The 13,357-nt window shown below is 32.0% G+C and overlaps 1 protein-coding gene across 1 annotated transcript in view; it reads left to right on the top strand.

Annotated features, from left to right (window-relative positions):
• MIPEP (mitochondrial intermediate peptidase) overlaps window positions 1-13,357 on the top strand; it is a 159,565-nt gene that overhangs the window by 13,796 nt on the left and 132,412 nt on the right. Inside the window, exons 5-7 of the mRNA XM_003764462.3 lie at window positions 2,418-2,481; window positions 8,143-8,325; window positions 9,945-10,101. Of these exons, the coding sequence (XP_003764510.3) occupies window positions 2,418-2,481; window positions 8,143-8,325; window positions 9,945-10,101 (404 nt within the window). The remainder of the gene's footprint in view (window positions 1-2,417; window positions 2,482-8,142; window positions 8,326-9,944; window positions 10,102-13,357) is intronic.

The following is a 13,357-nucleotide window of genomic DNA, read 5'->3' on the forward strand; positions in this document are numbered from 1 at the left end:
TTATAGCAACTAACTGAATTGCAACCAGCATTAATCATTATCATATGATTCTTAAACTGAAATCAAAGAAATCACATTGGTTAAAGAATACGTGTATTTTCCACAAGTTCCCTTGTTAAATTAATTTCTAAAAAACTTTCCTCCTAAAACAATCAAAGTTTGAATCTCTCTGAAGAATCAACAATATATGAGAAAATAGGTGACAGTTTAGCAGTTGGATCAAATGATTAAAAGTTTTTACTTTAGGTAAAAATTAAGTAAAGATTCTTAGAACATGTTTTACCATTCTGATAGCATGTTTTGTTAATTCATTCTTCTAGGTTACAAATAGTATTGGTTTCACTCAAAACAGCACCTTGCTTGTGATTTAGTCATTTTAGATGGACTGAAAGTACCTTTGATCTTCACAAACTAGGAAGCTTTTGTTGTGATCAACAGGAAGTAGGATTTTGTTTCCATTTTAAATAGATGTGGAAAGCCAGTATAGTATAGTAGGTCTTCAATAGGCATAAATTCCCCCTGATATTTTTAAATGTGCCAAGAGAAAGAGAATGTCTTCCTGAGAAACTTTTCAATCATGAAAATTAAAAAAAGAAAACAAAAACAAGCCAGCTTTCATAAGTTAAGGAATTGAGCTTCCCACATAGCTTCAAAGAATTTAATATTCTGTGTGGCTGCTACTATTTGGAAGATAGATAGGAAATCTCATGTTTGGAAACTAGAAGATTTGCAAATGTAAACCAGTATTATGTTTTAAATTAGTGAATTTTGGAGAAAGTCAAAATAAATATATTAGCACTAGTTCTTTGGTTGTCAGATCTAGGCTTTGTGGGTACATAAATTGTTTATTTTGTTGTTGTTGTTGTTGTTATTTAATAATTTTGTACCCACTTAGTAACTTCTGTATGCAAAAGCATTGAGCTTTACCTTAGCAGAGATGATATCATAGACACACTTGGACCAGTACTAGACATTGATTTCTATAGTATAGGAGACTCCATGGTGAGGAAACTTCCTCTGTCATGAAGATAGACACTATCTCTGCAATTGCTCATCTCAGAGAGTTTCCTAGAACATTAAAAAGTTGGTTAAGTGATTTGCCCAGTGTCACAATTTGTGTGTGTCACATGTAGGACTTGCAACAGGTGTTTCTTCTGAGACTCCTGTCTATTGCATTATATTGCCTCTCTAGGACACAACATAGTTATTGTCTAAAAAATTATAATACATGCTTAGTACATAAGAAAAGTATAAAACAAAATGCTATACACAGTGCAAGGAGAAAAAAGGGAAGGAAAAGGACATAAATGATCGACCTAAAGGGCAAGGAGAATCAGGAAACCTTTAGTGGAGGGAGTGGCATTGAATTTTAAAGGATGGACAAGCCACCAACAAAGAGAATAAGGAAAACAGTTTTAGTTATAGGAAACCACAGGCACAAAGGCATAGAGATGAGAAAATGAGAAGACTTTTGAGTCAGATTGGCTGAAATATAGAATACATGACAGGAGGCAGTAGCTAACTAGATGAAGTGAAGGTTGCTGCCAATTAATTAAGGGCCTTGAATGATAGGCAAATAAGTCTGAATTTTATTCAAAAAGCAGTACAGTTTTTGAGCAGGAGTGCTATTATTAGTGATATGTGTATTTAATTAAATTGTCTTAATGTATTTACTTGCAGCATATTCTTTCACCCCTCTATCATTAAATTGAGAGATATCCTTTCCTATTCTGGGGTGTATAGGTTTAAAAACTAGGCTTATAGGTGTAAAACTAGAAGGGGTCTTAGACACCATGTAGACCAGCTTCTTGATTTTTCAATGAGGACATTGTGTTCCTAGAGGCCATATGACTTGCTGAGGTCACACGCTTAGTCAAGTTCAGTGTTCTTTTCACTATACCACAATACTGTTCATCATGAATAAAAGCCTCAAATTAGTTATCAACATGTTCATTTATTTGATCTTTAAGATGCTAAAAACTGAGTGAAAAATGGAAACTCAGTTAAACATGCAGATGTTTTGGCACCATCCTTAAGACAAAAACAACCAGATGGTTGATTTAATTTTTTACACTGAAGCTTAGCATTTAATAAATGTACCAGCAAAAAAGAATTTTGCCCCTGTCTAAAAAAATTATGGGAAATGTATTTTTTTGGAATTCTGGAATAAACAAATTCTGGAAATGTTTGGATCAGTCAAATAGACGTTGAAGATTCTTTGGAAATAATTTTCTTCCTAAGTTCCTTGAATTGTAAAGGACTATGTTTTTTTTTTGTCTTTTTATCTTCCTCAGAGCTTAGCATGGTACTTGCTTAGGATCACACATTAAGGCTAGAATTTATTTGTCAAAGAAAATAATTATGATGAGAAAATATTTGTTAATACTTATATGTAATGAGAACAATTTTATTTTTAGGAAAGTGGCAGAATTATTTTTGTTTGATTTTGAGATAAGTGGAATCCATTTGGATGAAGAAAAGGTAAATTTCATCTATTTCTGTATTTTCCATCCTATTTCACTATAGATTAATTCATTGTTATAGGATCAAATTCTTTAAAATTTTCATATTTCAGATGGTGTTTTACCATAACATACTCTTTGTACTAGTTAATTCCTTTGTCTGTGAAAATTACTGAACCTTTCAGCAGAATCCATGAACTTCTTTTGTAAGATTATATGTAAAAATATATAAAAGTCTTATTTAAATATCTGTCCTCAGACCATCTTTAGAGAAATTAAGGGAATTAAATCTACATTTATAAGTCTGGTTTTTGTGGTTAGTAGTGATAGTAACATAGGAATAAAATATAAAAAATTATTGGCTTCTGGCCAGAGTTGTAATGCCCCTAAGGAGAATGAGTAAAGAATGTTTTTGCCTTAAAAAAGTCTAATCAAGATGAATTTAATATAGAAAGGAAGGAACAAGGGGGAAAAAAGTACTTTATGTGTGTCTTCTGTATTGAAAACCATTGAAGATAGTTAAATATAAGAAGAATACCATTAGTTGTAGAGATGTCCACACAGTAGAATCCAAAGCTTTGTTGTTATATAAGTGGGGGAAGTAGCAGTAACAAGTTGAGCTAGAGATCCGAATTTGATGTCATTAGGTAATTCTGAGTGTTGGTGGGAAGGACACATGACTAAAAAAACTTTGAAAGAATATGTGATTTATTTAGAAGAAACAGGTTAAGTGAAAGGAAGGGCAGACTGTAATATAGCAGTTACATATGAAGAAGGTCTACTTATCTGAGAAATCTAGTTACCAGAAGAGGAAAACATGGAGGAGGGCATTTTTATGAATATCTTCAGGGAGAGATACAAAAGCATAAAATTGTTGTGGCTTTGTATGATAGATCACCTAGGTAGAAAGATGAAATAGGTAGAGGAAATCTGGCACATAGATAAGATAAAGAAATGATGCAGAATTTCAGTTATCCCACTATTTCCTGGAATACTCTCTGCCTAGAGCAGAGGAAAGAATAATTTCTTGGTTTGCCTATATGTTTATTTCATTCTTGAAGAAGTGGAGGAAACCATAAGGGGAACTTCAGGGCTAGATTGCTGAGGTAGAAATGATGGCAATCTTGGGAAGAGATGACTTCTTCAGTGTAAATTTTATGACAGAGTTGAGGAAAACTGGGTGTAGCCTGACATGTTCCCTAGGTTTTAGAAAAAGGAGGATTCAAAACCTTTAGAAAAGGGAAAGCAGGATCCTATAGCTTAACAATTTATAGGGAAAGAGTCTGAAAAGATGAGAAACTCAAAATTTAAATTCGGCAGATAGTTATTGATCTTCCTAAATTACTATACTCCGAAATTGGTTAGTAATGATTCTTTTGAAATTCTGTTGGTAGTTGGACAACCAGTAAAGTCCATTGCTAAGCTAAACTCATGTACACTTATGTAAATATAATAGAATGTGTGCATGAAAGGACCAATGACCAATCCAGATACTGTGTTTTAGATTTGTGGAAGGAGAGAAGACTTTCTATTTTCAAATGAACAAACTGAGGCATAGTGTGCCTATATGAGCTCAGAGTCCTAAGATGTCATTGATGGAATCAGGAAAAAAATGAATTGACAATTGACCCCTAGTTTTGATTATCATCTCCCATCACTCATAGTACAAATTTTTTTGATTTGGTTTAGTCATATTCCTTTTGTTCTCTTGTTAAAAATTAACAAGAATTTTGGAGTTTTAGGAACAGATTTTAATTTTTTTGTATTTCTTATTGATATTTCATTGATCGCTATTAGGTGGTGATTAGTTGTGTCATATTTTAAGCAAAATATAAAACTGAAAAGTAGAAATAGGAAAAGCATGGAATTGATGCAAAAGTTATGCTTTATTCATTTATTTTCATATGAAGTTGGCTTTTCCAATGAGGAAGTACATTTTTATGTTTATGGTACAATCTTGGCATGTTGCTAGATACCATTCAATGGATATTTGAATTTTACAAGATTTTATCCTGAATTAAATTGATCATGTTTACACTAAAGATCATTTTTCATTTTTATTCTCTATAGATTTTAAGTTTTATTAAGCATAGTTTAAATTTTATTAAAACAAATTTAGAAAGGAGCCCATCTTATCTATAATGTTCATTTTTTATGAAATTATTCCTGAGGAAGCCTTCAATTTAAATTGTCTTTGGACACTAAGAAGATATATTCCTTCAACTATTATTAATAACAAAAAAATTTATTAAGTTACTAATGTTCAAAAAGTACTGTGCTAGGTGATGGGGATATAAAAAAGTCTGAAACATACCACTGAGGCACCTACATTTACATTTTTTACATTTTACAATGCTTTTGATTCTTTTAAAATAATATTGCTGAAATAACGTTTTGGTCATGTATACTTATTGTGTATCTAATTTATATTTTAATATATTTAACATCTACTGGTCATCCTGCCATCTAGGGGAGGGGGTGGGGGGGTAAGAGGTGAAAAATTAGAACAAGAGGTTTGGCAATTGTTAATGCTGTAAAGTTACCCATGTATATATCCTGTAAATAAAAGGCTATTAAATAAAAAATAAAATAAAATGATGAGCAATTTAATAGAAAAATAAAATAAAATAAAATAATATTGCTGACTCCTATTTGTTTCTTCCTCTAAGCCCTACCTTCTGAGATAGGTCTTTTACTGAAATGTACAGTTATGAGAATAACTTACTATACCGATCATATTTAATGGCTTATCCTATAATCCTTTTATTTTATCAGGAGAAATATAGCTTGATTTCTTAGCAAATAGCTTTCATTTCTACAGTTGTTTACATTTTACAAAGTGCTTTTAAATCATATTATCCTAATGGAACGTCAGATTATCTCTGTAAAGTAGGCAGAGTATTTTACAATTTTTATTTTTAAATAAATAAAGTAACTTGCTTATGTTCACACAGCTAATATGTGTTTACCTGGTGTATATCTACTTTTAAATGGATGAATGAAAGAATACAAAAATATTTTAATTTCAATTGAGTCCTCACTGTGCCAAGGAAATACTTTTATACCTTGTTAATTGACTTCCTATCCCTGTTACTACACAGTGGTTTTTCCAAACCTCATTTCCCCTCAAGCCTATAATAAATAATTCCCACTCCCCTTTACCCCCAAACCTTTCCCCATTTTTCACTGAAAAAAGCTTCCTCTTTTCCTCTTCTCATCTCAAATCACTCAGCTGTCATGTCAAGGTATCTTATTTCCTTCCCCCCATCTCACAGAAGACGGTGTATCTCCTTACAATGCAAATCCTACGTGCACAAATGATTTCATTCTTTTGGCGATCTCAACAACTTTCATGGATTCAATTATCATCTGTAGATGGGTCTTAAATCTACTTATTCAATCCTAACCTGACATCTATACTCATGTATCCAGTTGTCTGTTGCACATATCAAACTTCTTCAGTTCAGTACTTCTGGAACTGAATTCATCTTTCTCCCCAAATCCTCCTCGCTTTCTCCTCAAATCTTCCTCATTTCTGGACTTTTCTATCAAGGATGCCAACATCCTGTATCCCAGACTTCCAATCTTAGGATCATTCTAGACTCCTCAGTCTCTCATCTCTTCTCCCATATCCAATTTATTGCCAAATCCTGTCAATTTTACCTTTGCAGCATCTTTCATATGTGTCCCTTTGTCTTCTGTGACACTGTCACCAGCTTGTATATGACCTCATTTGTTCATGTTTGGACTATTGCACTTGCCTTTTGTTTATTTTTCCTGCCTCAAGTATATCCTCCGATTTAACTATCAACTATCTCTTTGTTTTTGAAATATTTCATTTAAATGCATTTTTAAAAGATTCAGTATTTTCTATACCACTTTTTTATTCTGTAAATCTTTGAATATTTTCTTTTTGAATCATGTAATGATCTAAAAATATACTGGGGAAGCCTAGTATTTTGTCTGTTAAGAGTGTTACAAGGGGCAGGTTTATTTTTTTTTTCAGCTTCTGACTTTTCAATTTCTTTTAACAAATCATCTAAGCTCTTGTTAATATGCTCTGCTTGGATTTTCACTTTTTTTTTTTTAAATAATAACTTTTTATTTTTCCAACTACATGCAAAGATAATTTTCAGCATGCACCCTTGCTAAACCTTGTGTTCAAATTGTTCTCTTTTCTCTCTCCCTCCCCTATCCTGTAGACAACAAGCAATCCAATATAGGTTAAATATGTGTAATTCTTCCAAACATATTTATATATTTGTCATTCTGCACACAAAAAAAAATCAGATCAAAAGGGGAAAGAAAAACACTAGAAAGAGAAAATAGACAAAAAATAATAACAACAGAAAGCTTTTCTATATTCAGTCTCCATAGTTCTCTCTCTGGATATATATTATTCTTATCACTACATGGTATTTTTTGCCTTGAATCACCTCATTTCTAAAAAGTCCATCACAGTTATCATCTCATAATCTTGTTATTGCTGTGTACAATGTTCTTTTGGTTCTATTCCATTCATTTAACATTAGTTAATGTAAGTCTTCCCAGGCTTTTCTGAAATCAGTCTGCTCATCATTTCTTAAAGAATAATAATATTCTAGTATATTCTCATATACCTTAACTTATTCAATCACTCCCTACTTGATGGGCATCCACTCAATTCCAGTTCCTTACCACTACAAAAGGGCTTGCTCCATTTTTGCACTTGTGGGTTCTTTCCCCTTTTTTATGATTTCTTTGGAATAGAGAATTTTTTTTTAAAAAAAGGTATTATAGCATCCCTACATGATATAATCTTCAGAAAATAGGGAGACAACTCAAATGATAGAAATTTTGGTTTTATGCCAATAATATTAAAAGATGAAATCACTGTAAAATTTTAAGAATACTCATGTTCTTGCAAACAGCACTTTTATTTATTTATTATTAAAGCTTCCCCCCCCCCAAAAATATGCATGGATAATTTGTCAACATTGACCCCTATAAATCCTTGTGTTCCAAATTTTCTCCTTTTCCTCCCCTCCCCCTTCCCCAGATGGCAAGCAATCCAGTATGTTAAACATGTTAAAATGTATGTTAAATCCAGTACACACACACACACACACACATTTATACAATAATCTTGCTGCACAAGAAAAATCTGATCAAAAAGAAGAAAAACAGAAAGAAAACAAAATGCAAGCAAACAACAAAAAAAATGAAAATGATATGTTGTGATCCACACTCAGTTCCTACAGTCCTTTCTCTGGGTGTAGATGGCTCTCTTCATCACAAGATCATTGGGACTGGCCTCAATCATCACATTATTGGAAAGAGTCATATCCATCAGAATTGACAATTAAGCTATTATTATTATTTTTTTAAATGTATTGATTCTTCTGTCATCTTTTTTTTTTTTTTCTTGCTGAGGCAATTGGGGTTACGTGACTTGCCTAGGGTCACACAGCTAGGAAGTGTCAAGTGTCTGAGGCCAGATTTGAACTCAGGTCTTACTGACTTCAGGGCTAGTGCTCTATCCATTGTGCCATCTACCTGCCCCTAATTAAATTATTTAAATTATAAAATGCCTTATTGCATTTACTGTATAAATTGCAGTTACTGGGTATCTTTAGAAAACTGGTTGTAAATGAATAAAATTTATTTGAACTAAATTGTGTTTTGTTTCTTTCTTATATAGCGTAAAAGAGCAGTGGACCTTAATGTAAAGATCTTGGATCTGAGCAGTGCTTTTATTATGCAAACCCACTTTCCGAACAAAATTGACAAGCACCTCTTACCTAACCATATCCTTTATAACTTTGTACATGATGGAGATCATGCATTAATCAGTAGTTTACATGCAGAATCTTCGGATGATTTGGTATGTATTTTAAAATCACATTTTAAAAGTTGTTTTTAATCCTGGATGCATGTACTATTTTTAAAATAATTCATCAGTGCTATAGGAATATCTTTTTTTAAAAACTATAATGTTAGTAACCCTAATAATAAAAATAGTCACTAATTCTTATTGGTGCTGCTCATAATGTCTTCAAAGATATAATAAAAAGTTACCTTTGTTTTGCTTCTAATTTAGACTATCCCTTAAGTGAAGTCTTTTCCAAGGGAAAACAATACAAAAACATTTTTTGAAAAATAAAAAAATTATGAAAAAGCACTCATTTAGGGAAAAAAAATTTTAATTTTTCTAAATTAAAATTTAAAAACTTTTATAATACAAAAATATTAGTCTTTATGAAAAGTTAAAGGACATGTGGGAAAATGAGGAACTTTAGAACAAAAAAAAAATGCAAAAAGTTGGAATTTGGGGTATAAAGTAAAGATTTATTCTCAGTCTCCCTACTCTGCCTCTTTTCTATCACTTCACTTCTAGGACATTCTCTCCTTTAACTTTGGAAGCTCAAATACTATATGAAATACTCTACTCATCTCCCATTCCCTGTTTTGTTTTTTTTTCCCTTTGCTATGAAATTGAATTCTTGGATCAATTTCTGTAGTGGTGAACAGTAATTCTGATCATTAGTCTGAAACTGGGAGACCCAGGATGATCTCTGAAACAGAACAGCTAAATAAGTGTGAACTGCCAGTAAGGATGAGGATGGCAGGAGGAGGATGAGTAAAATGTTTCCTCCTATAGGGAGGAATCCCTTCCTTTAGTCTGCTTCAACCTTAAGGATGTAGGTCAGGGAGGGAAAATGGATGAAGTTTGCATTGAAATTCCATCTCAACACCTAAGGAACTGTCATAGGGATGATTCATGTGCCTTGGAGCTTGAGGTTTTAGCAAGAATCTACTTTCTTTCTAGCCCTGGACACCTAGCAGAGGCACCATCTCTGGCAACTAATATAGGTGGCTGTTACACTTAGGGAGACCATGTGGCTGAAGCTATATGGAACTAAGAACACAATTATAAACCAAGCTCAGGATTATATGAGCCAGATTTGAGAACACGTATAATAATAACCCATTCTTATGAACCCAGATTATTATCATAAATAATACATACTTTGTTTGATTTAATTTATTTGTAGCAGGTAGTTAAGTTACCATTACAAAGTCAAAAGGGAAACCTAGAGCTATAAAGTAATATGTAAATTCATTTTTACCTTTAATAATTTAAGCCCTGGACCTCTATCTAAAAAACAATATCATTTTGTCTTAGATATTTTTCAAGACACTAAAACATTTCCATACTTATTTAAAATTCTCTTTAGGGATTTCTTTTAAAGTTTAGATGAAAAAATTGTTTTATAGTAGGCTTCCTTATTAGCCATTCCTTGAAGATCTTAGCCTAGTTTGTTTCATTGTTCAATATGTGGCCTCAAATAACTGGTACTCATTTTATACACCTTTTTAATAAGGGTATGATATATCAATTGTCTAATACACACATAGTATGATGGTATTTGTCCTTTTTATGCTTAACTAAAATTTTATATAATGTAATTGATTTAATTATTATTTATTCTTTGAATATAGGTACGAGAAGTGGCTTACAAAGTTTTTCTTTACCCCAATCCTGACCAACTGAACTGTTTAGAAGAATTACTTAGCAGTAGAGATCATCTTGCAAAATTGGTAGGCTATTCCACGTTTGCCCATAGAGCTCTTCAAGGAACAATAGCTAAAAGCCCAGGTCAGAAATATATTCATCTTAATTTTATGTATGTGTGTGTGTGTGTGTGTGTGTGTGTGTGCATGCGTGTGTATGTTTTTAAGGTTTAAATAGAAATTTGGTATGTGTGAAATTTAGCTTCTAAATAGTAAATATTTTTAAATTAGTATATTTAGTTCTTATATGATAACATGTACTTATTTGATCTATATAAGATTATTAATTTGAAACAGTTAATGTGATTTGTTCAGTTTGCTTCCATATTATAATTATTCTTTTTATTGCTGTTAATTGATAATATATTTTTCCCAATTGTATTGTTTTTATCTCTATGTACATTTGAGGATGAGTGATATTTGAATTTTTGTTTCCCCTTTGTTGATACTACACTAATTTTTTTTTTTTTTGTAGTTTAAGTTGGCACATGGTATGTGAGAAGGGGGAAAGAATGAATAGTTTTTCTATTGGAGAATGGATCAAAGAATAATATAGTCTGGATTATGTAAAATTGTAATATTCTAAACCACTTTTTAAAAAGAAGTTTAGTACTTGAAAAGGAGCAGTCCTTTGTAAAAATTACTTATTTTTGCCATATTTTTCATTCTTTTTAAATTCCCTAGATTTCATATTATTTTAGATTTCCTTTTAGATTCCTATTTCAGATTCCTTTCTGTCTCAAGGGCTTTTTGGTTTATCTTATTGTTTCTAATTAAAAGTAATGTTAGAGAATTAAAAGAACTTGAATTTATGTTGCTGAAATTCTCAAGTCTTTCCAGCTTGTGGACTCTTGTAGTGCCACAACTAATAATTTTCCTTCCTTACATTCCATCTCAAACCCTCATTCTACAAAGAAAATATTATAAAAATCTATTTTTCTTCATCTTCCTCCTCTTCCTAACAGAAAAAAAAAAATCAAGAGGTATGGAAGTATATTAAAATTTTTAAAAGTTCATCCATTTTACAAATGATCATTTTTACCTCTTTGTTTTATGATATGTCTTCATTTGATTTAGCAAGTAAAAGAGGTGGTGACATCAGGGGAGAAGATTAAAAAATATGGTTTGCTTAGGGAGAATATCTAGAAAAGAGGATGCTGCTGCTGCTGATTGTATTAAAAGATCATGAGGAACAGATTATATTAGCTCAGTTGCACAGTTTTGTCTCCTGGATTCCCATTAAATTGTTTTTGTAAACCCTTAAACCTTCATCTTTTTTCTGCCCTCAAACCCTGATTTAATACTCTCTCTCTCTCTCTCTTTTTTTTTTTTTTTTTTTTGCTCCTCATCCTGGGCTGCATATCCATTCTCACATCACTTTTCTGCTAATCTAAATTTGAAATCCTGTGAAATCTGGGTTAGCTCCCTGGAGGCCTCAGAATCAGCCGGAGTCAGGATAAGCAAAATTCCTTGGTCTTTAGAGGGAGAAGTGAAGGAGATCGACAAAACTGCCACATGCTCTCCACCTACCGATCTCCCTTCTCCTTGTCCTCCTCCAAAGTGACTCTGGCTTGTCCTACTTCATCCTCTAATCCCTCCTACCATTATCTGTGTGCACCAAAAGATGGAGCCAGCACGGAATACTGAGAAGGGCCAATATTCCAAGGATATGCTAATAGAGTATTGTCCAGTAGATAATTAGTCTTAAGTGCTTGGTTGTCTGATTCCAGTGCACCTATTCAGAGTTTCAGCCCTTTACAAAGTCCTACTTTTTCAAATGTGATTTTAAGCAAGATCCATTCCTCTAGTCATTGGATAGTGTTGATTATCATAATAATTGTTTTAAAAAAGGTTAGTAAATTTATAAGATTAATAGATTTAATTAAATTAATAGATTAAAGGTTAATAAGTTCATTATTATTAAAAGGTTAAGTTAGGGAAAACTGTTCACATTCATTCTGATTATAAAAAAGGGAAGAAAAGTTAAAATTCAATTTGGCTGTATAAAAAAAAAGCAAAAATTCTAATCTATTTGAACTGTTTATAAGTTATATTTAATTACTATGTAGCTTGGTTTAATTCTGTATGTCATTAATTGGTAGGTTAACTTTGTGTCTGGTCACAATTCTGTATAAATATGCTAAATCTTGATCAGTTAGTGCTCATGGAAGGAACATTGTTGCCTGTTTATAGCTATAAAAACCAAACAAAGGTCTATTGCTTCCAACCTGGGCTGAACATGCTTTCGTTAGGCATTTTTAATGATTCCCCCTAAGACCTTCTTTTATCCAGTCCAACCTTGAGTTATTTCCAAAGCTTCCTTTTTCTGTCTTTCTTCCTGGTCCCAGAATATTATTGGAGGAAAATATAAAATGATGTAAACCTCATCTTCTATAGATTTATGTTATTCACTTTCAATTGGGCCCTTGCCCAATTAATCTTTTTTATTCTGTACTTGTACATTTTTCTCTTTCCTCCCCCTTATTGGAGAAAAAAAAAAAGTAAGTTCCTTTCAACATATATTCATAGTCAAGCAAAACAAATTACCCTATTATCCCTGTCCAGAAAAAAAAAAAGTTTACATCTGTACTGTGAGTCCATCGCTTCTCTACCAGTAAAGTAGGTAGCTTACTTTTCATCCTGAGTCCTTTGTAATCATGGTTGGTGACTACTTTCAGCAGAGTTCTTAAGTCTCTTAAAGTTTTTCCTTATAATAATGTTATTGTAAAAAAATTTTTCTGCTTCTGCTCACTTTACTCTTTATCAGTTCATTTTTTCTAGGTTTCTCTGAAATCTTCCCCTTCATCAATTTTTGACAATATGATAGCATTCCATTATATTCATATACCACACCTTGTTCAACTATTCTCCCTTCCATGGACATTTATGTTAAAAGTTTATTTGGGACAGTTTTTATAGTTATAGATATAAAGATTCAGTTATGCATGAGGAATTCTGTCTTAATGTTGAAGACCGAGAAGCCCTGGGACCTTTTGCTTAATACTCAAATCTAAAATTGTTTTCAGTGTCTCATTTAACTTGGATAAAGCAAATATTATCTGGGTAAAAAAAATAAAATAAAATCTTTTTGACAATTACATATTTTTGCCAAGGCAATAAACACACAAATTAATTGTAAAAAGTTTTAAATTCATATCCAGAATTAAAGAATTCCTATAAGAGCAGCCAATACAATTATACAGAAGTGAAGATTATAACGTCTTGTGTTTTTGTCTTTTTCTTTGCATTCTAGCACTTAGCACAATGATATAAATGCTTGTTGATTGACTTTGATTTTTCTTTTTAAGATTTTGCTTTATTATTCATAAAGAAATTCCCCT

This window comes from Sarcophilus harrisii, chromosome 3 (assembly GCF_902635505.1).
Source record: "Sarcophilus harrisii chromosome 3, mSarHar1.11, whole genome shotgun sequence".
Taxonomy (NCBI): domain Eukaryota; kingdom Metazoa; phylum Chordata; class Mammalia; order Dasyuromorphia; family Dasyuridae; genus Sarcophilus; species Sarcophilus harrisii.